Below are 26,465 nucleotides of genomic sequence, written 5' to 3'. Positions count from 1 at the left end.
AGGGAAAGATGCTCCTCAGAATATGGAAGAAGTGTCCTTGATTGGCAGATTGCAACAAGTTGTTGACATGATCATTGCTCAGAAAACAAATGCAGAAACTGTCACAATAGAAGCATTTATATTTTCTTTTTATTTGCTTTTCTCCTCTGTCTATATAAAAAATGAAACATTGCTCTTAGTGGTTTTGATGCTGTCTCAGGCTTTACAAGCTTATCTTTTATTAGAAGTATGTGGCTGTCTTCTAGAAACTAGAGTAATAAATCAGTGGCATGCCATCTTTCTTCAGCATTAATTGTCAAATATCTCCATTTTTTGTTCTGATGCTGCATAAGGGATTTCAAACTATTAATTAAAAGGATATCCTTTGTGACCTCCAAGAATAGCCAGTAGAGCATAGGAAGATAAATTACTTGTAATTTCAGTTCTCTACCAGTACTATATTTAGGAGTCTTTCCTGGGAAAAATTATTCAAGAGACACAGGTAGATGAAATTTAGAGTAGAGTCACAAATATTTTCTTAAGAAATATCATATATGAGATGTGAATTTGAGAACAGGCTGTGATATTTGTTTAGTATTTGAACAGAATCTATCAATCTGTTTGTTCAGGCACACACACCGATAAGTCACTGAGAAATGCTGGAGCCTCTCCCTGGCCTCTTTTATCTTGAACATGCTCTTAATGCCCGTTCTGAACCTCTCTTATGAATCAAAGGAACAGCAGGCATGCAGAGAAATCAGGGAGGCTTTCTGAAATGTTTCTGTTCAGAAACGACTCTAAAACAGAGTCCTGTATGTCGCTAGCCTCAGGAGTTATTCTTCTGTATATAATGTAGAAGTCAGTGGGTGTGATATTGCACTGTTGACTGTCCATCAGGCAAACCTGCCTCCTAATAAACACTGATCCAGGCAGATACACTTACTATCTGAAACATCATCCAGATAGGATGCAAGGCAATTTCATAGCTTAGAAAATTTAGAGGAAAAGTAATACTTAAGAGAGCTCAACATTTAAGGTGGAAGTACATCCAAACAATTTTAACTCTGCCATGAAATCACTTGTGATTCAAGAATGCTTAATGGATTTGAAGTGTGCTAATTCAGTTTTCAGATTGTATGAAGTAACATTTTCCAAAATGAGCTGGGACCTTGGTTTATTTTCCACAACTTTATGGTAGCCAGGTTGCTCGCTGGCTGCCAGTGGAGACACTTGCCACTGCTGAGGCTTTTGTCCCATCTGTAATGGTAGGTGGAGGGAGCTGCTTGTGGGCAGTGCTGTGGTACTGAATGACATTATTCTGCTCTTTCACTGCAAGTTCAGTTCCACCTTCTGGCAGAAGAATGGCAGTTACTAAGGCCTCTATTTATTTACTATTTTTAGAGTGGCCAGAGTATGTCACATACAACTCTAGATCCTGCCCTGGTTATCAAAGCTGCAGCTCATCTGCATTTCGTGTGTGATCCTCAGATGGTGTGAGAGGGCCATGACATTCATTACATTTGAGACAGGTGGGACATAGGGTGCTTAAACTTTTTTGGTCACATTAAGATTTGTGTGTGCTGGAAGGCAGCTAATTCTGTAGCACACAGTAAGATCTTTAGCTGCTTGTGCTAATTTTCAGAAAAAAAAATCTTACACAGAAGTCCACAACAACTTTGTCCTTTGTTTTAGTTTGTTTATTTTTACAAATCTCAGAAGCAGGTTTTACAGAATGGCTGTAGTGTGAATTCTTGGACTCATTACCTGTCTGACTCATTACCTGTCTAACGAATGTCATCTCTGTAGGTGATAGCTGAGACTTTCACCTATCTATTGCCTGTAAGGTCCGTTTCTGTATTTTGGGGGTAGCGGATGTACAAATGCTTTGGCTGCATCCTTCTTCCTGTGTCCAGAAAATGTAAAGGTTCATGCCTGAATTATTAATGTTCATGTAACTTTGTTGATTTACCTAATGGGTAATCATTCTGTGTAACAGCCTCCCTTGAGAAAGAGTTGTTTCAGGTTCAGTAGTAGCCAACTATAACCCTTGAGCAACAGGGGAATTTACCTTTGCTAACACAATAAATACAGTTTCGATCAGCTTTGGTGAATGAGACCATTGCACTAAGGCTTCTCTTATTAAAATTCCTTCAACTATAACAGATGCAGCAGTACTGGGAAATTTTAGGGAAAGTAGTAATTCCCCTTCTCCCTGTTGTTGTTTTAAAAGCTTCACCCAGACTTGAATTGAATAGAAAAACTAATTGCTTTTCATTTTAAAACTAGAAGCAACTCACATGGGATCTAATTAAAATTCCAGTGTCTGGAAGGAAATATGCCATATAAATCTGAAAAAGTAGTTGCTTAAAAATTAGTAGTATTTCCCTACCAGATTGTGCAGCCTCAGAAGAGTTCGAACACCCACATACTTAATTTCAAAATTTAAAAACTGTCATTACCCAATTTGCTTAGTTATTCTGAAATCCTATTTTGATCATAATCTGGAAAGTTTACAAAAGATTGATGAAGATATAAAAAGGCAATGACAGTTCATTGCTTGTTTATAACAGCATTGGGCAATGGGCTTTTTGTTCAAAAAGATCGACTTGACACAGTAGGGTTCATCAGCAGTAAAGCTTGAAAAATGGGAAGGAAAGGTCAAGATTCCCACCCAAACTGGCAGCCTTCCTTGCTCTGTTAGAAGACCTGTGTAACCATGGAAAGGCCTCACTCCTGCTGCATTTTCTCCTGAACTAAAATGCTCCTTCAACTTTCTGCTAGCAAGTAAATGGTGACCCTAACCCTAACTGTGTGCTGCTACCAGGACGTGTGTTGGTGCACCGCTGAGTTGTTCACTTTGTGGCTATCGTAGCCCTCTTGCGTCTTTCTTGTGAGCTTGCAGTGCCACCTAGACTGTGAAGCCAGTCGTCTCTTAATTCAAAAGCAGTATAATGTCTCTGTTTTTCCACTGTGACCATAAGGATTCTAACACGTGCAAGCTTCATAAATGAAGCACCAAAAATCATCTAGTTGTTGATTTCTGATCACTCTCCCCTTCCCACTTGGCATAAACCGGGAATGGATTAAATGGTATTCAGTTTTGTGTGAAGAGTTGCATTGTGTTACATTACGGTGTGAACTCATTGTTAGTTCTTAACTAACAGTACAAAAGAAAACCAAACCAAAGGAAAACAAACCTGTTGCTCAAGCCCTTTGTTTTTAATTTAGTTTGCTCCTGGTGAAGCAGGTTGTGAAGTGGTCTGGAATTCACTTACCTCTCCAGTTCTTTCATCACCCCTCAACACTTTAGATCAGCCTGGGGCTGTTTTAATCTCAACCAGCTGCTATTTTTCCCCTAGTAGACTTGTAGACCAGATGGAGTTTGCTGGTCTGTGCTGCACTGTGGCCATCCTCATACCCTAGAGGGCATCAGCTTGTTCTCCCTCTCCTCCTCCCTACCTGCCCGGGTGTCCTTGCCAGGTGTGCACACACCTTGCTCAGAAGTTGTGGAGAGATGCTACTGCAGTTTTCTGTGAACCATTTTGTATAGCCTAATTGTGAGTGACTGTTAGCTTTGAGCACAGTGCTTATTCCACTTCTGCTCAGCGTAACAGTTAAGGTCTATGAATAGCTTGTGTCGAAATTAATGCAACTTAATTATAAGCTTCAGCACAGTTGCTGGATAGGACCATAACATCACAAACAGTGCTGGCTTATGGGGTGAGCTGCGCACCTAGTACTTCTCCCGAAACAGAGGCAAGTCCTTTGCAGATGACTCATCATCGATGTTTGACTTATCAACATGATTTAGAATAAATCCATTTTATATGGGATCTAAATTTGAAAACATTTCTGATGACCACAGTTACGGACCTTGCAGTGCATTACCTGTCCAGTATCTATTTAGTTTTCCTGCTCTTATTTTAATGTTATTTTATTGTCTGTGCACAGAGAAATTGCTGTTGGCATGTTTATTATGTAAAGTTTCTCTTTTGTGCTTGTATTAAAGATCCAAAGAGCAAACCACTTAAGAATATGCCTGACAGCGCACTCACTGGCATGAAGCTTCTAATTTCATCTATAACTTTCAAAGGTTTCTGCAGTTAGTCTGTAAATGATTCTGGCTTTCAGAAGGACTTTCTATGAAATGTTTGCTTTTTATTTTGAAATAAAATACATTGCAATATACCACTTACCAACCATATGCTTACACATCATATGACAAAGCCCAGAGAAAGTATTCTTGTGCCAAGTGAAAATTGTTATTTTTTCCTTCCTTTTCATGGTAGAAGTATTATTTCAGAACTATAGTAGTTAGGGTGAATGCTGATACACTATAGCCTGATCATTTTATACGTGTATATTTATAATAATAATATATTTATTATCATGTGCAGTTCCTTTGGTACGTCTTCTTTTTTCCTCAGTGAAGTTTGCATTCAGCCTTGAGGTACATTGTGAAGAAATACTTTCTTACTATCTATTATTCCTGAAACTGTAATCAGTGTCAATTCTAACTCAGGTTTTTCATTGAGAACCGTTAGGAAAAGCTTCTGTATAGACATTATTGCAAAATACTGAGAGACTATGTTGTGTATGTGTGATAGACTACTTACCTGAAAGAAAGAAAGAAAATGTACACCCTACATTATTTTAATAGGAGGGAAAATACTGATGCATCAGTATCAGAACATTTCTTTAACAAACTAGTGCCAAAATGATCAAAGACTCAAAGCTCCATATTTTCAATTATTTGTCACTACAACTTGCAGTTGAAAGTCTTTCTGCACAGTGAAAACTTACTCCATTTGTTACAAATATGAATGAAATGTTTTTGGGTGTTGTTGTGTGGTTTGTTTTTTTTTTTTGTGTGTGGTGTTTTTTTTTTGTTGTTGTTTTTTTTTGTTTTTTTTTTACTTTCTCAAACAGGTAGCAGCCCTTTGGACAGTCCCAGGAACTTCTCTCCAAATGCACCTGCTCATTTTTCCTTTGTTCCTGCCCGAAGGTAAGGCAGGATCTATTCTCTTTGGGCTTGCAAGCAAATACTCTAGATACTTTTATTTAGAAATTACCTATGGGTTAGAAGTTTTTTGATGGTGTTTTGTTTTCTCTGATGTTTCCAGTGTTATTCTATTTTATTCTTTTTTGTTTAGATCTTGGCAGCACCCAGAAAGTATTAGATGCTTTACAGACCTAGAAGAAGATAAAGTAAATTAAGTAGTCAATGCTGTCTAGGGACGAGGCAGTTTTCTCCCAGAAGGATGACAGATAGGGCATGTGATATAACAAATAATGTAGTCATAATGACATTAAAACCAGTTATTATTAGGATAATTGCATATTAGTTGTAGTCCTAGATGTTCTTCTTACTGAATAACTGAGATGATCTTCTTTGCTATGTTTGCATAAAAATGTAAATGTACCTAAAATTAGGCATGCACATCTGTGTGTGCATTCATTCACTGCCTTCTGACTGGTAGCAACTTTTTACTTTTCTCTAGTGTCTTGGGCATTGGCGTCAAGAGTACATTAATGCTCTAATGAGGAAAATAGCTGATAATTGAAATTGCAAGTCTACAGGAACTTCTAGAAGAAGAGCAGCATTGAGAGGCCTGAAAGTGAAGCTATCATCTGTCTTGCAGGGGATGCTAGACAAATGGTGGTCAGGCTGTATATCAAACTGGTGGAAAGAAATCTGATACTATAGTGATGAATTTAGTGTAAGGAATAGGGTAGAAAGAATAAAGAGAGCGGGGAGAAGCAGACAAATGGTGTATTGAATGTCGTATCCTACCAGGTAGGCAGAAATGGATAATGATACAGAGAGTTACATTTTGTGGAGAAATAAAGAACAGGAAAAAAAAGAGGCATCCCAAGCAGGGTTTGGGCATAGTAGCGGGTTTATTAGATTCAAGCGCGGGGAAGATATTTTGGATTTGCTAAACTCTGCCTTGGCTGAAAAAAACCTGCCAGTGTTAATATGATTTGAGATCAGGAAACGTGTGATCATCCTGAGAGGAAGTAAGATTTCTGAGAACGACAGATTTAGCTTGGGGACTAGTTAGAAAAAAGATAGTTCTCAAAACTTCAAAGAAGAATAAAGGGCTAGGATTTGATGAAACAAGGTACACCCTTTACCTGAATGGCAGGTAAATCCTGGAGCATTTCTCCATTGAGGTGATTCACTAGAAGACGTGGTGTCCTTGAATACTGTTTCAAGCAGACTTTGGTCTTCAGGTCTTACATAAGACAAAACTTTATAATAGCATGTGAAATGTGACAGACTGGATATGTATTTTCTTGTTGTCTCAGAGGGAAAAATTACCTGCTGGTAAAACAATTCAAATGGACTCAGAGCATCCACCTTTATTTTTAAACAGGTATCTGAGCCTGATCTGGGTGTATTCAATAAGTTCTGTTGAGGTCAACTGAATTTTTACCAGTTTTCACAGTATCTGGAGTTCTGGACCCTGGAACACAAGAGGAAGGTTGCAGCTGAAACCGTTATCAAAACTTAACACAATTTTTCAGCATCATATTTCAACTTAGTGTTTCAGTATCATTGCTTTCTAAAATTTCAAGCATCAAATAAATGTTTTAATAATAAAACTCTGAAGCATGTCCTTTCATACTTTTCCACTTTTTAAATCTAATTTTTAAAGAAACAAGTGAATAAAGGTTAAGTCTGTCCTGTTGAATACTGTGGTTCACTTTACAGTATGCATGTTGCTTTCTATACTTTTTCTGTCATTGAAAAGAACAGTTAAGCACAGCTTGTTTTAGAAACTTGTTTCTATTTTCTACTTGAATTACACCCTGAATATCCATGCCAGCAATACCAGTATGTATTTATTAGATTATCACATAGTGGTAATAACATAGAACAACTTCTATGTGATGGTATTAAGTAATTGCAAGTGTGGTGCTCTGTTACTCCAGGCAAACGGTTATTTCAGTGGACCCTTTTGATAGGTGTTGCGTGGGTCTTAAGAGATGGTTCTTACCTGATTTCCTCCTGTTACTATCACAGATATGATTTGTTGCTGATTTTCTTCCTTTTATGTTTGGTATAATTTCTTCGTTTGTTATCCTGTTTGGACATCATTTGTGATTTCCATTCTTTCATTATAGCCCTGTGATGAGTTGGTTCTTGGGACAGAGTAGGAAACAGATTTAGAAAACTCATTTTATTGTAAAGCCAGTTTCACTACAATATACTGCCAGATTGTCCTTAGTTTGACTAGTGATGAATCATGAATCCCTTGCTAGACACCCTTTCAATGATGGTGGTGTAGCCACAAAGTTAGTGTGTTCAGCAATCCTCCTGTTTGAATAAGGAAACGTATGATTAATTCTGTCCATATTCACTAAAAGTGATCGTGGAATACCAGTAACAGAAGGTGAGGGTTTTTTTTTTCCAGAAATCACATATACATCTTTTACTTCTCACTCTCTCATTATCATTGTACAATTTCTTCCATACAGCCACGGACACAGAGCAGACAGGTAATGTCTATTGTGTTGCTGTTGTTTGTGTATGTGTATGAACTATGCTTCTGTGCAGCTGAGCCTGTGTCCCTAACGAGTTCATGCTGTAATAACCCCATTTAGGCATTCAGCTTCTATTCTTCGGTAATCAAAACAGGAAATCTTTGCATTTTGGCTTAAAATGATAAATCGGTAGTGCTCTGTGTTGTTCTTCTAGCACTTTCTTGTTTTGAAATTGAGCCACTGTTCACTGAATAGCATTTAGCTGCCATAAAAAGACCGCCTTAATTAACTAATTAAAATGTCATTTTAAAGGCAAAATGTTTTGTTTGCATGTTTTTATTGTGCTAACAAAAGGTCTATAATAAATAGAATAAGACCTAAACATTTCTTTCCAAGTATCTTTTCCTGAAGCTGTATTGCATAAGATTTCTCTAAAATTATGTTTATTAACAAAACGCTGAAGTAACTTTGAAATGTTTTGCATAAATGAAGGAGGAATTTTCTTTTAAATTGGATTTCTACTCATCCCACTTCTTTCTGCTAGAATAGAGCTGATGTGCACTGTCCTGGGTGCTTAGCACATTGCTTGCCTAGATTGCATCAGCAGAAAATGGTCCAAGCATGAAGAGGTGTCCTGTAATTTTCTAACTGAGAAAAACTTTTTTGGTTAACTTTGTCAAAATGAAAATTCTGAAGTAATTTCAATACACAATTTAGGCAACTCAGTAAAAAAGGGATTAAGCTTTCCATTTGAAAAAAATGAGTGATCTGTGCATTCCTGTCTACTGTTTGAGAAGTCAGGAACATACTGTCTTGCTTTGGGACTGAGGGTCCAAACTGAGGTTGAAGCATTGACCTAAATATTTCCCCAGTACCCCTGTATGTTGCAAGAAACTGAATGAGGATCACTGAAGTTTGGTGTTCAGTTACTGACCACATCATGCAGTGACTTTGTAATGCTGACATGTGTTGTTTTTCAGGGTTAAGAAAGGAATTTAATTTATCTTGGTATTTTTTGAGATTGTTCTTTTACATGTAATCGTCTTGCCAAAGAAAACATCACCTGTGGCTAAATGGGGTTTAACATATGCATGCGATAGAAATCTGCATTACAGCTTTTTTCTTTTTTTTTAAAGCATGAAGCATGAGTTGTCTTAAAAAACTCTCTTGACATAATATTCTTTCAGTGATGTAGAACAGTGGTTTTACTTCCCTCTTGTTCTAAGACAGATGGCAGAGGAGCGGTGTGTATCAGTGCCTGAAAATAAAAAGAACTAGATCTGGAAAAAATACAAACAGGCATTTATGTCTGGGTGTGCAGTGAACGTTTTTCTGAATGAGAGGCTTCATGGGTGTGGATAGTGAGATGAGAAATATTACTGTGAAGATGGTAACAGTAGAGTTTTTTATAAGCACTAAGCACTGTTTCAGACCTGTACCAAACATCCTATTTTATAATGCACTTGCATTAATGTATATGTACTCAAAAAGCTCCAAATCCTTCCAGAGTAAGTTAGAACAGTGAACTGTTCCAATTCAGCTTCACTTTATGGCCGGTTACTGGTAATCTTCTGTAATCAAACAAACAAGTGGAGACTGATGTGAGGAAGAGACTTCTTTAACATCCATCTCAACATGCAACAAGACACATTATAGACACAAAATGCATGCGAGACTGAAATGAAATCAAAGGCAGAGAAAGCGCTGAGACTGAGCTGAATGTAGTTTGGTTTCCATCCTCACTGAGGTGGGTTTTGGGGGGAGAAGAGTGTTTCAAGGAGGGCAATACTGATTCTTCTCAAAGCAGTTGTATAATTCCTCATTTTTGATGTTGGTAAAGCAAGACCTTTTCTGCAGTATCTTCAGGATGTTTTGGCTATTTCCCCCTGAAGGTGATGTTTCTTTGGCTATGATAGGGAAACAATTACTAATATTAGATTGACTGGAGGAGAAAGAGACCATAGGTGGAATTCCTGTGATTTTTATCTCCTCTGGATTTTGAGTGGACCTCCTGGCTCTGTTCAGATCTACTGTAGTGGATTTAATTCACGAGCTGTGTCAGGTGATGTGCTGGGCAGAATGCCTTCTGACTAGGCAAACAAACAAGTCTGTTTTCGATTGATTCTTGATCTAATATGATTTTTTTTTCCTCAATTTGAAACTTTATTTGGAAGACAAGGAACCGCATCAGTAGTAATCTTAGGCATGGCTATCTTTTTCAGAGAAGGTTGAAATAAGCAGATTTCATTTGTTTTAGAAACTCCAATTTTTGCACAACTGGTAATATTTACAAAGCATCTACTTAATGCAGGAATCCCACTTTATCTTTTCCAAGGTCACTTAGTTTTGCTTTTAAAACTTACCCTAGCTGCTTTTTCACAAAGGTTATTGTAAATAGGATACCTGATTTATCTGAATAACTTAAGACTTCAGTAAAAAATGTGAAGTTAAGAGATTTGAGGGAAGAAAATGCTTATTTCCCTCAAGTATTAGCCCAAATATGTCCCTGACAGTAATCTCCCTTGCTTCTTTTCCCCAGAACGGATGGACGCCGCTGGTCCTTGGCCTCACTTCCTTCATCTGGATATGGAACAAACACTCCCAGTTCAACAGTTTCAGTAAGTGGAATGACTTTTTCAAGCAATTCAGTTTGTACAAACACACCCTAACAAATCAACTTCTGAGTGTTTACTAAAATATCTGATCTTTCTTCATTGTTTTGCTAACGTTATTTAATATACTAATTATTTTAAAAATTATTTTAATTATTGGTTCTGCTGCTTTTTCCTCCATTTCCCAGCTCCTATCATCTTGCACTTTGCCTTTAGCATTGGTGAAATCCCAGTGCAGAACTTGGCTCGACTGATCAGTGGAGAGGCACAATGTGTCAGAAGTGGCAGGACTCTAAGAGAGACTGCATGATTACTACTCAGCTCTCAGCTTTTTTATAACTGGGAAATGAAATTCTTGTCTGCTTTCAGGTTCTTAGTAGGAAACCTCTGCTTACAGGCTAGCAGAAAGAAAAACTGATAATCCACACCTGTTACTCAACTCCAATAATTTGAGCCTCCTAATGAAGCTTTTCAGTTCTTACACATGTCATTAGAAAGACTGGCTGAGTTTGAGTTCTGTACTTTCAAAAGCTTAGTATGTCCTTAACGCCAGTAAGGTAGCAGCACCGTGTCAACCCTTATAACTCTCAGATACTTCATACAATGAATCTTACTCTTTAGTTTATGCAAAGTAGATGTTGTAGTTATCCCCATAACAACCTTGAAAAGCCAAGCATAGAAAAATCAGAAATGTTAAGGCTGTCTGTAGAGACTTCATGTAACACGCTTTTGTATGTGTGTTATGGTGAGTGTCTTCAGCTGTGTGGTCGCATATCACTGCCTCTTTCCATAATACTTCTACTGATCACTTTGTTTTATATGTACTATTTAGCGTATGTTCGTAATAATTGTAATACTTGCATCAGTTAAGACTCAATACTCCACATTACGTGAATTTTATGCTGAATGCGGGGCTATTGTTTTCCTTGCAAGCTGTTCTATTAAGTTCATCCATAAACTTTCTAGTGCCTCTCAAACACAAATTTATCTTCACAGTTACTTAGGAGGTGAGTGTTAAATTCAGTCTGTATAACAAGAGAATAAATTGGGGTCAAAAGTTTCCTTTTAGTATAAGTTGGTATGATTAAAATTTGATTTTGCAACATTCATCTAATTTCTATAGCTTCATATGTTCAGACACATTCACGCAGACTTTGGTTTGCACAATTTCCACAATTTGTTGGGTTTTGTCCTTCAAGATAGTTGGGGTTTTTTGTTTTGTTTTTTTTGGGGGGTGTTTTTTGTCTCCTTAGAAGGCAGGTGACTTGATTTCAGTCTCCTGTGACAGAGGTCTCTGTGTGTGCGTACAGATATATCAGCAGGAGCACAGAAAAATGTGGGAGAAGATTTCATTATCAACATGAAAAAGATGCCCCTGGTTTCACTGCCAAGCAATATTATATATTCAAGCACCTGAGAGCAGCTGTTAAAAAGGAGCTTTGCTTTTGCCTGTATAGTCTGAGGTTAAACCTTTACGGGCCTAAGCCATGGCTAAGTCCGCTTCTGGGTGCAAGCTATGAGAGCATGGACCAAGTACAGTTACTTTCTGTATGGGTGACATCCAAATAGTTTGATCCTTGGTCGTCACTGTGAGAACTTCCAACATGCCTGTGAAGATGACACCTTTGGAGACCAAACTGCCTGCAGAGTATAAGACCTTCTTACCTGCAGGTGTGTTCACTGTTTTTTCAAGAGTTTATAGTTTGACCAGCCTTTGGGTAGATGCCCACAGAGAGAGTACAAACAACAACAACAACAACAAAACCTGTTGGAGGATCAGTCCTTGCTTTGAAATAGGGACATTAAAACTAGTTTTAGAATGTTTTAAGTTTTCTGACGTGTGAAAGAAAGCGTATTTGTCTCTTGTCATGTTCCCAGAAATAGCTAGATCATTTTGATTGTGATTTTTCTGGAAAAAAACCCAGTAAATCTGGTAGAGACATGTCACATAGAAAGCATCCGTTCAAGCTGTGTAAGTATTACAAGGTTGTAAGCAACAGAAAACAAGGTGGTATAATGAGAAACATGAAGTGATAGGTGTATGTAGTTCTGAATTCACCTTCCTGCAGGAAATAATTAGATTAAACCTGTAATTCCAAGACTATTTTTTTTTAAATGGCTGTCTCATCTGTTGTCCTTCTGCTGGTTCAGTGTTATGATCTCAGACAGACATTTAAATGGGCTGTTTAGTAAGTAGTGATGCAATTCTTGGAGCTATTAAACTTAGTATTAAATTTCTAAGCCAATCCTACTTACTACTTGTCTTGACTATGCTGTTATCATAGTATTTTGTAGATTATAATTAATTTGAATTGATCTGAATAACGCCTCTGAAGTTGATAAGCAGTATTATTCCTGTGTAGACTTTAAAACTGAAGTAAGGAGTAATCAAGGAGCTTGTCGAAAGGGCACAATGAATTAATGCTGTAGATGGAAATTTAACATTTGAGCTTCCATTTGGTGTCATCAGTCCTCTAGATTACATTCCTTTTTGAAGCAAGATAGAAGGAAGCCAGTAGACCTTCTTTCTGGTGTACGTATCAGTAGGAAACGAAATATCAAGAAAAAGAGTGTCAATTCTGTGTTCTGCTGGCCTGAGCTTCTGTATGGCAGTTAGAGCTCACGTGCATCTCTGTGGTCATAGATCAGCTGCTCTACCAACCAACCAACTGAACAAACTAAGACATTTACTTATTCTAAGGTCAGTGGAAACCTGTAGGTTCTGATTTACTTTTTGCTTCCAAATGAGGGATGACACTTTTAAAAAATGCAAATTTATCCTTTTCATACAAATCATGAAGACCAGATACATCTCATCAGACCAACACTGAAAAAGCTGGAGAAGACCTTCTTTCAAGTTAGATCCATATAGAACAGTCAATCAAATGGGCCAATATACAACTATTTTTAAATATCTAATCTGCTATTAATTTTCTAGATGCAGAGTTAATATATAAGCTACTATAGTATTAGTTTGGATTTTTTTACTGGAGAAGAGTTGGCTAATTCTGCATCTGTAATTAAGACATCAGGGGGATGTTTATATTAGTCTGCTGCAAATATTGAATACAGTGAAGTGATTGCTTAAAAATCAATGCTTCAGAAGTGTTTCACTTTGCTTTCATGCGTTTTCATTGAAAGGTTGTATGCCTTAAGACTGCTAGAGAAACCCTTGGCAGAGGAAAGTCTATTTTTCATCATGGTCTTTATCTTTAGGGCTTCCTCTAATTAATCTCGGGAATTACAAACTTTGTGATCTGGTTGCTTCTAAGGAAAGAAAGTGGAAGGAGGATTTTGTTGAGTCACCCATGAGTTGAAAAGCACTGCTTCCCCAGTGATTTTGCTGTTGGGACATAAAGTTTTTAATGCTTTTTCTAGAATATCAGTTTTGATTTTTTTTTTTTCCTAACTCTGGGAACTAGTAACTATGTGCTAACCTTCCTTAATGGGGTAGTTTTAGTGTGATTTTGTTTTGAATAAGACATGTATTTGTAATGCCAGAACTTGAGTACCTGCTAATGCAGGTTTGTAAGATAGTGTCTTTAGTGCTTCCTGCTGTATTGCAGGATTGGTGTTATTCAACATGAATGGGATGCCAACTGACACATGCCTTTTCTTTGAAAAGCATTGCTGTTTTTTCATAGGCAGGTACTTCTTCCTGCTCCTTGTATTGTGTAAGACACCAAGAAAGACATTAAAGAAAGCTCTGAAAGTCAAACAGGGCTTGCATAAGTCTGTACTACAAGGGGAGAATCTTTCCTGTATTTGGCATAAGCAGTGTGCATAGCAGAATAGCTGTGGGTGAAGGGACTATGTCTTGTCTTCAGTGTGAATTAGACCAGTGTAAGCTGATACACCATCTGGATAATCATCACTGTGTGGACACTCTGCTGGAGATGACTTCCCAACGTGATGCCTGCACCTAGACCTGTTTAAAGGAAAACATTGGAGGTAGTGGCTTCCTGTTCCAGCCACGTGTGGGGAGTTCAGGCATGTCCTAAGCCTTTCAAGGGTGTTCTTTTCTGTAAATACCTCTCTGCAGTGCAGAGGAAGTGGATCTGGAACCAATTATATTTTTATCAAAATATATGATCTTTAGGTTTACAAGTTCTCACATTCATCTCAGTCTTGGCTAGAATTCTCTAGATAAGACTATGCTAGGATCTGCAATAATCTGCTTAGTTTTAATTCAGTTCAAGTGTAGCTGTTACCTTCTTGACAAATTTGGATGTACCTGTTTTAGGTTATTTCAGAGTATTTTCTCTTTGCTATCAACATTACAAACATGCAGGACTTGGTGAAAAGCCTTGTCAGCATTTGGCTTTCATTGCTTGGCCATACTTCTTAGCTTGCTTGGCCATACTTCTTAGCTTGCTTTCCCAAAAACCATCAACAGCAAGTAAGTCTAGAAAAGCATGCTAGGTGAGTTAAAGCTTTGGTCATACATGTTATATCAGGTACAATTCCCTCCTATCAATACTTCTGGTACTAGGTTGCAGTGCTTTCCAGTTTGAGTGAGGGTCATTGTAGCAAAAGGAGAAGTTTTTCCACTGGTACAGTGTACATAATTAATCAGATCAATAAGGAGTCTTGGAAGTTAGATTAGGATGATATTTTTAATAAGGCCCACTGGTGTTATTCAGTGCAGCTCTGGTTATTCAGCACTTCCCCTGACCCCCTTTGCTTTTAAAGAGGACTCTAAATTTGTCCTTACATAATATATTCTCTTTTGTAAAATGGAAAGGGGCATTGAAAAATCACACATTAAAAAAATGCAGTCATTAGTTGACAGCTTTTTTCCCTGGAACAGCCAACATTTGATGTTATTAACGCTTTCTACAGTATTTGTTTTAATCTCAGGTTTCTTGAGGTTCCAGAATTAAAACCGTTTCATGTCTATCATTATCACAGGACATGTGTCATACAAATGCATCAACTTACTTAAAGATTAATGAGCTGTTTAACTCTATTACAAGAAACTCTGTTAATCTTACAAGTCTGCAAAGTCAGCTACTTTCATTTTATTATTGCCTACTTGGTTAGAGAAGAAACCTTACCGGTAAAGGAAGGGAGAAATAAAATCCTGACCATTTACAATAGCAATTTCCAATGAGAGCCAATAATCAGTAAAAACTCTCACGTCTACACAGCGCCATAGCATTCTGCATGCCAGTGAAACTCCTGAGCTAAGAGAGCATGAGGGAAAAGGAAAGAAAGTTGCTCACCACTCCAGGAACCTCCTTGTCCTTTCCAGAGTAGCACTGGTACTCACATACCCTCCTTTCTCTCTCCTGATAGTAAATTATCTGCATGATCAGCTGTAATGGTTCCAGAATCAGATACAATGGTTCCTTAGTCTTCTCCCAAAGTTTTCCTGATCTCACTAGCTCTGTCATTATACCGTAAGGGTTGGCTTAGCCTAATGAGAACAACAAAAAGAGGCACCTGGTCTGATAAGTAGCTTTCTTTTCCACTGGAGTGTGCAGTGTCTGGCAGAATCCGTTCCTCTTCCATTCATTAGCTGACCCCTATGCATGCGTTTAGTGCATTTCTTTTCTGTATTTTTTTCTGTACTCAGTCATCATGCTCATCTCAGGAGAAGCTGCACCAGCTGCCCTTTCAGCCCACGGCAGATGAACTTCATTTCCTGACAAAGCATTTCAGTACTGAGAGCATCACTGATGAGGAAGGGCGCCATTCTCCAGCTTTGAGGCCTCGATCTCGCAGTCTCAGGTGAGCTTCAGGTGGTTTGTTGAATTTTTAAGGTGTTGCATACATGTATTGCATTTCTATTTGTGCTTTCAGATTTAAGAATAGTCATTTGTAGTTGTTTTGTTATATGTTTTTGAAATTATTTTAATCAACATTTAACCCACCTCCACCTAATCAGACAGGATATATTTTATTTTTTTTACATTTGACACTGAGGTTTTGGGTTGCGAAATGGTCAGCATAGTGTGCTTTAGTATCTTCACAATAACTCTACAAAAACATGATCTGCAAGCATCTGGCACTAAATCTATAGGATGTAGATTTCCTTTACTGAAGTTTCTTCTCAGAATTTTGCTGCATTAATATAAGGAAGTGGTTACAGTCACTGTTAATAATTTTTCCAGCAGTGCTTCTAAAGGGGTATGAAAACTAGAGTATATGAAATAAAAACCTTAAGTGGATTTGCAGCCAAGAGCAATTTTGTAATAGTGCTGAAAACATTTCTCGTTCATTAGCAGTTGAATAATTTTTACTGTTGCTTCAGAGAACTGGTTGTTCAAAGATAGGAGTTATTTAGTCCGGTTGATTTTTCCATACTTAAAAATAGAAACAACTAGAACTTCATCTTTTCACAGAATTACAGAATGACTGAGGTTGGAAAGAACCTCTGGAGGTCATCTTGTCCAAACCACTGCTTGAGCAAATTACCCGGGACCATGTCCAGATGGCTTTTGAATATCTCCAAGGACGGAGATTCCACAAACTCTCTGGGCAATCTTTCTTGCAGGTCTCTAACAATTACATGGAATAATTTCACAAGTGTTTTGTATCACGGCAAAAGCCGTAAGTTTTGCTATGCATTTAGTGCTGGACCAAGTGAACGAAAGTCTAGCGATGCATACCTCTAGATGCAGCATCTTGCAAAAGAAAAAGGATATATACAAGCAGGGGATAAGGAGGTGAAGTCTCCTTTATGCTTCTCATCTGAGGGTGTCAGAGGTGGATATCACCTTTAAATTAATGGACGAGATTCAGAAGCTCTGCCAGCTGGAAGTAGTGAAACAGTGTGCCCAGCTCAGGACCTAGGTTAGGGTTTGTAATAGAAGGAAGTGAAACAGGCCAAGGTAACAAAAAAATCCATGGTGCGTATCATGTCATGGCAGAGCTGACCTTTCATGATTATTTGTAATTATTTGTATGTTCTAAACTTCAGTGCAGGCTGCATGGTAATTGCATATGGATCTACTAAGTGTAGTTACACAGTAATCTACAGGAGCAGGTCAGTACTATAGGTAGTAGCACACTTAGCCTGTGCTCTTAGCCTTGTGATCTGCGCAAATTGCCATGTAGTAAATGACTAGTTATATGATTTGTACTAAGTCTCTTTGAACAGTAGACCTTCTTCAGTCCTGTTGCTGTCACTCTTAGCATTGACTATCGGTGAGTAGTGTAACTGTAGTAATACTAATTCTTTATAGATAAGACAGCTACTGTAGGTAGACAACACATCACTAAAGTAATTATTGTCCTTTCTAACACAGGCATATTACTGCTGGCATAATGAAATATAAGGCACTCTTACTAATAGAAGAATGATGCAAACAATAAAACGAAGAGCCTGGTTTTCTTTTTTTCCTTGTTAATAAGGATTATCAGCTTGCTGAGAATTTTACCTCTGTGAGCCAATTTAAAAACAGAGTTATCATATAGTAGGTTTATAACTTGTGGCAAGACTAGATTAATTCAATGTGTCATATAACTGGGATTAATCTTCTTCCTCTCTTGAACGCTTTCTCTAGCTCTCTCTGGTTTTCAGTGTGATAATGGCCAGCCCTATTGGTATTCCAAAGCTTAGAATGAAATAACTTTTTTTTTTTAACTTACTGTGCCTGATTTGTTTTTCATTTTGCTTATTACTAGTACCATGATGCTGTGTGACTCTAAAGTACCCTTGCCACTACCAAGCATTCATGCTGGCCCTTGCACCTCAAAGGAAAATTGATGTGTCAATCCAACCAGCTGGAGCAATGTTTGCAGGAGTAAATGCCCTCTTTGACAGAGGGTAGCATGACCTTGTAAACAAACAAGTACTGTAATATGAGAAGACCAGACCTTATTCACTGCACAGCTTGCTTATTTATTTGCGCATATGGTAGAGTTATCTCATTTGGTGAGAGGATATTTTTACTTATTTAAACAATGAAAATATAAAATCTGAGCAGTTAATGTGTTGAAAATTAAGCAGGCATTTCCTAAGAATGTAGTATTTTCATAAACATTTAATGGTCTTGTTTGATCAGCTTTAATGAAAAGCAGATGAGCAAAATACATCAGATGTTTTCCTTAATTGGCGGTCACAGCTTTGTAGTTTAAAAGATGATCTGATATTTGTGACTGATTGTTAACATGTATTCGTTTTTCATCCTTTGTGACTGCAGCCTTACATCTCTTTCCTATGAAAGAGGAACTGGTGTTTTGAGATGTCACTGTCAAATGCTGGGACTGTTGTTTTTGAGGGTCTGTAACCCAAGATTTTTTAGAAGTATCATGCTTCTATCTATGCTCTTAGATAGAGGAGAGTATTGCTTAGATGTACCTTTTGGAAAAATCTACTTCTTTGACTGGAAATGTACCATTTTCCTGTATCTAGCTGTAATTCTTCTGTTCATACAGAGCAGTCTTAATGATCAAACTGGATGAAAAAGCATACAGTCATGGAGGGTAGCACTGACTGATGTACACTGACATGTTGGAAGCAACCTCTGTTGCTTGAGGTGTTCTGCCAGTGTGACTTGAAGATACTCATCACTTAACTAATCATGCCTCATTTGAAATCCGCCGAATTTCTACACCAAAGAAATGGCACTGGTTCTTTCCCAGCTGCTTTCCTGTGCAGGGGGAAGGAGGTAGCCTGAGACCGACGCTGGAATCCAAAAGTGTGATGTGCTTATAAAGCTGGTTGCTAAAGCCAGGAGAGTGTTCTATCATCCATCTCCAATAGATCCAATACTCACATGCTAAATGAAAGAACATATTTCCATGTGACCCACCTGTTTTGGTGCTTACAGTGTGTCTTCACTAGAAGGAATATTTCTTTATTACCTGCAGAAGTAGTTCCTAAATATAATCTCTCAACTGTTCTCTTTTTTTTTTTTTTTAATGCAACCTTCAAATGCTTCAAGTTATTAACCAAGAGAGATGGGCTACATTTACTTTGTTTAGGACAATCTTGGGCTTTACCTGAAGAAGATCTTTTCTCCCAGGAGTAAAATGCATGGAGAGTGTGAATTCTTGCACTAAACTTGGCATCGTTACTCTTTTTAAGTTAGAGAGATGCTGCTCTCCATCTTTTCCTGGTTCTCTTTACTTGTCATCCTTTAGCGGTTGCTAACATGTGGGAATGTGTGGAGAATGTCAGAGATAAAAGTAGAGTTAACTAATAACGACTTTTTCAAGAGCTGCCTTTGTGCGTTCACTCAGCCCACCAATCTGCCCATTTTTCTTGATCTCTTTTCGTATTTCAGGATAATGTTGTCTAGGGAGAAAGGATTGAAGATTATAGCAGTGAATTTTTATATAGTTGAAGTAGATGAGATCATCCTTAATCAAATATGCTCCTTCATCTCTTCACTGGGTAGTGCTTTTTAAATGCAATCCTCCAACCTAACTCTCAACATGCTAGATCCTGCCATTAAGAATATACAGCGACAACTCCTAGAAAATGCCAGTTGCCTAAAGAGGCTTCTGACAATAAAATACCCAAGATGGGAAGAAGGAATAGGTGCTGCGAAACCGGACCGGTGGCCCACATAGTCCATTTTTATCTTAAAAATTCATCCTGCAGGTTGTGGAGAGCTCTCATCTCACCGCACTTAAGCGTCAGCTTTAACCACTTGAGCAGTCTTGGTGGTTTCAATCCTTCATGCTGCTGCTTTCAGAAAGTGCCGTCTGCCACAAGCTGCGGAGGAGCAGGTGGTGCTCCCTGTAGAGTGGGGATTCATGCAGCCACAGATTTGCCAGAGAAGGATAATAGTTTTGTATTCTGAAGCATAAGACATCTATTTCTTATGAAAATACATTCTAACTACTTTCAGATAATGTTGGTCTCTTTGTTTTCTCTCTCAAGACAGTGAGTTCTGTGAATTTGATTTTAAAAAGTTCTTCAAAGTGATTGGTTTTAATTTTATTAACTTTTGGTTTCACTCACCAGCTGTATGGTTTTCTATTATGAGGAAAACTGGGTATTCTTATTTGCCCTGTGTACTGCTCATTACTTCAGCTTTCTACTGTTTCCTGTCTAAAGCAGTCTCAGCCTTTGCTGGCATGCATAAAAAACCCTGAAGTATTGGAAGGAGCTAGTTGCAGCCCCTGTGTAAGTCTGTAGAAAAAACTCATTAGTTCTTACTTTCAAAGAGATTGTGAATGAAATGTATTCCCTTTCCCTTAATGTTCTCTCATATATACACACATGTTTACTATAATTATTATTTATTGATTTATTATTTATCTTTATAAATATTAAAAAAAAACCAAACCCTTACACTCATAAGGATGTCACTCCTAGTATAAAGAAGGGCTGAACTGGGAAAGAGTTCAGCGATAAAAAACCAGTCACAAATAGTATTTGTCTGCAGACCAAGCGTAGCTGGAGCTCGGTGTTTGTAAAAATGGATTAAAAAAAAATCAAAAAGTATGTAAACAAACTCAGAAACGGCTTTTCAAAGTGCTCACTGAGAAAGACTCTTCACTGTTCTGTTTCAGTTGCCTGTTCATCAGAAGAAGAATTACTATATATCCTGCTTTGCCTCAGATTCCCTTTTTTCTAGCAGCATTAGAATACTGCCTGGTGTGGACTTTCTGTGCTGTTTGGTTATGATTATGCAGGAAGAAGGATCCTTGAATAAATACTGGAAAATAATCTACTGTTACATGTTTAATTTTCTGCATTATTTCCTCCATGATATAGATTGTTGTAATTCTGGGGGAAACTGTATTTCACTATTACTGTGCATGTTGCATAAATTCAGACTTTAGCAGATGGATTCTGCTCTGCTCAGTTCAGTTCTCCTTCGGTCATTGTCCTGTCCAGAAACAGGATTAGGCCCCAAGGTCAAATTGCTGACATCTATGGGAAGCCCTGAGTCATATTTGCTCTGAAGTTTGATGGACCAATGTAGATTGTCCATATTTGCTTCTGCTTTATTGTGTCTTTTTTCAGGGAGAGTTTTCTGGCTTACACCTAGTATTAATGTAATTTGTATGACCTCAAAGCTATATTTATTTCTTGGGGGAAGAAGAAGGCCTTCAGCAGAAAATTAACTTAGTTTCTACTTCATACAACTTTAACTCTAGTTTTAAAATTCCTTATTTTGTGTGTCTGGAAATGACAGAAAATTAAGGCCTATGGTTTTAATTTTCCTATGGACACTGACTTTGGTAATGTGCTGTAAATACATCCTAATTAAACCTTCATGTACAGGGTAAAAGCAGAGGGGAGCATAGTGCTTTTAGCTTCTCTGCTTTTGCCTAATACAGCTGTCACAGTGAAGGAAAAATTAGGTATTTGTAAACATCTCAGTTTTATTTAGTCACAGTTAAACTAGATCTTGTAAGATTTAAGTTATTACTATAAGTGCCAGTCCTTGAAACAGCTGTCTATAAGCTATTTTCACTTTCTAGCATCAGATAAAGACACATGAGTTTTGACAAGTCGAAGGCTAGAAACCTTTGTGGGAGATAGGTGTCACTGAAAGTCTACCACCGCATCATTTCATAAAGTGGAGGGAGGGTGAAGAAGGGGAAAAGAGAGTGTAGTTTTTCATTCTGCTGTTAAGCTTAAGGGGACAGATATTATTCTTCTAATGTCTGCTCTGCTGAAATGAAAAACTCACTGACAATAATCATTTCTTTGACCTACCTATCTACACCAAGAAACGACACGCAGCCTGCTTTTTGTCTTAAAATGTTATGCATGTGCACAGTAGGTGTCCTCTGTTTTACAGAAAATAATCTGTAAGCCTTTGTGAGGCTTGAAATGTTAGACTGGGTTAGTCCTGTATGTGAAATTTTTCGTGCTACGTAGATGTGTGAAGCTTTTGCATTTGAAAAGCTGTCATGCCAATAAAAAGTATTAAGCTCCTGTTTTCTTTTTTTTCTAAATTTTCTCCCTCGGTGGCATTCTGTTATCTGCCCAGTCCTGGTTTCTTTCTCACCTGCGTGTGTCTCAAAGGTGCTGTAAAATAACCAGCAGTGCCTGGCAGCTAGCCTTTGGTTAGATAGTCAGTTATCCATCTAATTAGTTTCCTGGGCTAAGTATCAACATTAAAGATTATGGTGCAGTCTTGCTATAGTCAGCTGGACATTCAATTTGGCCTGTTGTATTGGGCAAGTGTTATTTAAAATGACAATTTGAACCAAGGTTTTATCCCAGGTTTTATCCCGAGTTGTTTGGATGCAGTCATTTTAGGTGGGAAAAAGTGTCATTAATCAGCTTCCAAAGACGAGACACAAGACTGCCAGTGCCCGAGGAAGCTAAGGGATTATAAGTGTTTACTTCCTTGCCAATCAGTAGACTCTTGTGCAAAGAAATTACTTCGTTTCAGAATTGTAAAAAGCAAAAGCAAACCAAATAAACTCCCATATCATTGTGACTCTCCTTAAGGAAACACATCTGCTGGCAGGACAGCTCAAGTAGCATGATTTCTGCATAGCTCTTAATTTCCTGTATCCATATGAATAAGGTTGAAAGCAAATAATGCTTGAAAGCAAAAGGCAAAACCCCTCATGTTTTATTGTAGCCCTAGGACAGTAAATACTTAAGTATGCACAAATTTTAGTAGGACTGCTTTAGTGTTAAAATGAGGTTATGTATGTGCCTTGATATTTCTGTGGTTAGTGTCAAAGGACTTATGTATCCTTGTAATTTATACCTCACTTAAATCACACAGAGAAATAATACATTATAGAAAAGTAAGTTCTTCAATAACTATGTTCACCAAGTTCTTCAGCTCCATATGAGCTGCCAGTAAACAAGTGTCATGTGTTTGTGTCAGATTGTTTGGTCTTAGAGAAAAAAGGATAAAGCTAGCAGGCTAGATATGTGGAGGAATTTGCCTCAGTCTGAAATGTAAATGTCCTTACCCTTCATTATACCTTACATTACATATGCATATAAATGTAAGTTTCTTTTTAAAGAAAATTTTCCTTGATTAAAAATAGCCATCTACCAAGCTAACGGATGTATTTTCTTCAAAAAAAGTTGATGAAAATGTGTTTTTACTTGGTATCCAAAACATGCAAATCCATTTTTCTCCCTTAACATAATGGTTCAGTGAGAGATTTAATCTTTTTTTCCCCAAGCTGAACAATAAACCTTAATAAAAACAAGACGCAATGTAATTCATGGAATTTCAGTGCCAGGCATGAAAAGAGATTGGTATTGCTATATTCTATGAGCCAGTGAGTTAAGTTTTCCTTGAATTGTAAATATATGTTCCCAAAAGAATGCTTTTTCCTTTAAATAGGTTAGCAGCAAGGTAGTAACTGTAATGCATTCCAATTTTAAAATGCATTTATTCCATTTAGAGAGATTCATTTCATCTTCCCAAGAAAGTTTAAAATGTTTGAACTCATTCAAGATAAAATTGTATTTTTTGACATAGAGAAAATATTTTTAGCAATATGTAGTACTCTTAAAATCATGAAGACAATGATCATGTAAGATGCCAAATAATTGAAGCCCTTGCTTGTCTTGAACATGAAAACAAGTTAACCAGAGAAATGAGATGCTGTAGGCGATTCTGTAGCTAGGGATTATCTGCATTACCTCACTCCGGTTGTCCTCAGCGGCAGAAGGAGTCAGAGCATTGCATATCATCAGATGTGATGAAATGAGATGCAACTCTTCTTTAAAAAAAATACCCAAACAGTAATATAAATGCAGTTTGTCAAGATTTAGTGTCCTGGTTTTTGGCATGCCTTGAAGTTGCTTGCTAACCTATGCATACATGCATATGCATCTAGGGTGTAACATGCCTCAAGGGAGTGCAGTTTTCATAAAAGTATTCTGTTCCTATTGCTTGTGGTATTTATATATAAGATTTAGCTGAATAACACTGCTCATGCATCCCTCCTGTAGTGTGGTATTCTTCAGACAAAGGCAAGCAAGTCATCTCAAGTTCCTTGTTTCATTTTCCTCTGCTCCTTTCCAGCAGTAGAGACTCCAGAGATAATAGTGATTTCTTCCTGGGCAGGGCTGCTACCACTACCTTGGAGGGCAGTAGGAGAACAAGGGAAATAACAGATATACCTGCAACAAATGCACTGATTTTTTCCATGCTTGTGTATTAGGGCTTGCATTCACTGAAAATAGGTGGGTTTCTTCCTGAGTTCACGCGAAGCTAACTCGTTAGCAATTTTCAGATGAGTTAACTGTGAGGGCTGTAGATTGCCATTGTGTGCTAGGATTTTCTCTGAAGTTAAGCATCTGCCCATTACTGAAGTGAAGTCAAAACTTTGGAAGGGCTACAGTCAGTGTGGCCGCATTATGACCAGCACTGGATTTTGGAGGGTTTTGATGTGATATCTGTAAATGATAATGTACTTTCTTTTCTCCTCTAGCCCGGGTCGCTCCCCGATTTCCTTTGACAGTGAAATAATAATGATGAATCATGTGTACAAAGAAAGGTTTCCAAAGGTAAGGAATCACTTTTCTGAATAATGCATTCAATGAACTTGTGACCAAGCGCACAATGAATTTGTTGTGCTCATTAGAGAAGGAGCCCAGCTCTTACCTCTAATTCCCAAGCGCTGCAGTTTGCTGAGTTTGAAGCTGCCTTCTCTGCTTCACGTGTTAATTCTGCAGTAGAAGAAATAGAAAAGCTTTGTGTATTTGTGTACGTACATCATATTTACTAAATTTCTCATGTCTTTTATTGGCATGACAAATGCTCGCAGGAATGAGAAGGGCCACACTCTGGCTGCTCAGTCCATTTGTAGTGTTTATGAGGCCAATGTCTCCATATATTTTTAACTAAACCTTTTCTTTTTCTTTAAATTCTGAATCAGATCAAGGCTGGAAGAGATATGTTTTGCTTTGTTTCATATATACTTAAAAAAACTATTTTAGAGTAATTTCAAAAGATGTTGAATAACATTCTTTCATTATTCCCTTGTACAACTGCATTAAATGTACTTTATACTGATCCAAACTTCTTTGGCTCTGGTAGGCTTTTCATTTACATATTGGAAATGCAAAGTTTTCTTTTAAAGTAATTCCAAATTATACTGGAGGTTTTGGCAAAAACCAAGTTTGCCACTGGTGCTTTTGGTACTAGAGAAGCAATGAAGATAGATTTGGATTTTTAGAAAAGTCAGCCTGAATTCAGTCACACTGAACTGTGCTGAAATGATCTACAGTGAAAATATGTGTATGGTGTTTTGTTTTGTTTCGTTTTTTTTAAAGCGGAATATTGAAATCTGTGGAATCCAACTTTGAAAGTTAACATCTCATTGAAATGCATGTAGAAGATCTTGTATCCCAGAGCTGTCGATACGGCCATTCCTTCCTGTTCTACCAATAGCAAAAATAGATGTTTCTCTGGAGACAGGATATCAGTGCTTGTAGTGATAGAAATACTATGTGTCTATTGCTTGAGGCAGTGATTTTCAGGTTCCATTGTCATACCTAAAAGTTCTGAAAACTGCCTCATATCTTATGTCCTTACTCTGGAGACCCAGGGAGGAATACAGCCTCAGGACCAGGATATTTTTATGGTCATTTGCATTTTCATAAAGTGTGTTCCAATTAATTTTTGTTATTTGCTCATGTGAACATAACTTTTGCCTATGGTATGCTATTATTATTCTCAACAAAATGCAATTGTAGTTTGGAATATTTTTTTTAAACCTCATGCATACTGGAATTAAAAATCTGTTACTTTAGCACCCTACTTGTTTATGTTTAAGTTCTGGGATAGTGAAATTTAAGAATAATTTTTGTTTATGCTGTACTCTTAGGCCACGGCGCAGATGGAAGAACGACTGGCTGAGTTTATTGCCTCTAATGCTCCAGAGAACGTGTTGCAATTAGCAGATGGGGTCCTAAGTTTCATTCATCATCAAGTTATTGAACTGGCCAGAGATTGCCTAGATAAATCACGTGAAGGTCTTATTACTTCTCGGTACTTTTATGAGCTGCAGGAAAACTTGGAGAAACTTCTCCAGGATGTAAGTACTCTCTAGAAGGTAGAATATATTATTTTGATTGAAACTTTAAACAATAAGCCAGAGCTTTGATTTTAGGAGAGACAATGTGGATTCCAGGGGAAGGGCAGCGGGTAGGAGTGTCAGGAGATCTGAGTTGTTCCAGTCTGCTGTTGATCTACCACATGCAGATCTGAGCAAGTCACTTCACCTGTGTACTTCGTTTGTACAAAAGTTAAATATGCATATGAGTAAGTCAAAGGCAGTCTTCACCAGTTATGAAAATTGAGTTCATCTGGATGAAGGAAATTACTGAACTTTTCTTTCATGTACTTCAAGACTCTGAATGACTTATTAATTACAATAGTGCCTTCAAGGAGTGAAAACACCATAGTTTGTAGTGTTGCTATAAATTTTTCATAAAAGATTTTCTTGAGCTGAACTTAATCCAGTTGTGGGTTTTTTAGT

General features: G+C 37.6%; 1 protein-coding gene across 1 annotated transcript in view; it reads left to right on the top strand.

Annotated features, from left to right (window-relative positions):
• Positions 1-26,465, top strand: part of LOC104618457 (microtubule-associated serine/threonine-protein kinase 2-like) — a 103,087-nt gene that overhangs the window by 37,701 nt on the left and 38,921 nt on the right. The window contains exons 4-9 of the mRNA XM_010284054.1: positions 4,909-4,984; positions 7,465-7,485; positions 10,010-10,088; positions 15,661-15,815; positions 24,414-24,489; positions 25,812-26,021. Of these exons, the coding sequence (XP_010282356.1) occupies positions 4,909-4,984; positions 7,465-7,485; positions 10,010-10,088; positions 15,661-15,815; positions 24,414-24,489; positions 25,812-26,021 (617 nt within the window). The remainder of the gene's footprint in view (positions 1-4,908; positions 4,985-7,464; positions 7,486-10,009; positions 10,089-15,660; positions 15,816-24,413; positions 24,490-25,811; positions 26,022-26,465) is intronic.

Source organism: Phaethon lepturus, unplaced genomic scaffold, assembly GCF_000687285.1.
Source record: "Phaethon lepturus isolate BGI_N335 unplaced genomic scaffold, ASM68728v1 scaffold13243, whole genome shotgun sequence".
Classification (NCBI taxonomy): Eukaryota; Metazoa; Chordata; class Aves; order Phaethontiformes; family Phaethontidae; genus Phaethon; species Phaethon lepturus.
The sequence above is the reverse complement of the archived record's forward strand: the minus strand, read 5'-3'. Positions and strand labels throughout refer to the sequence as shown.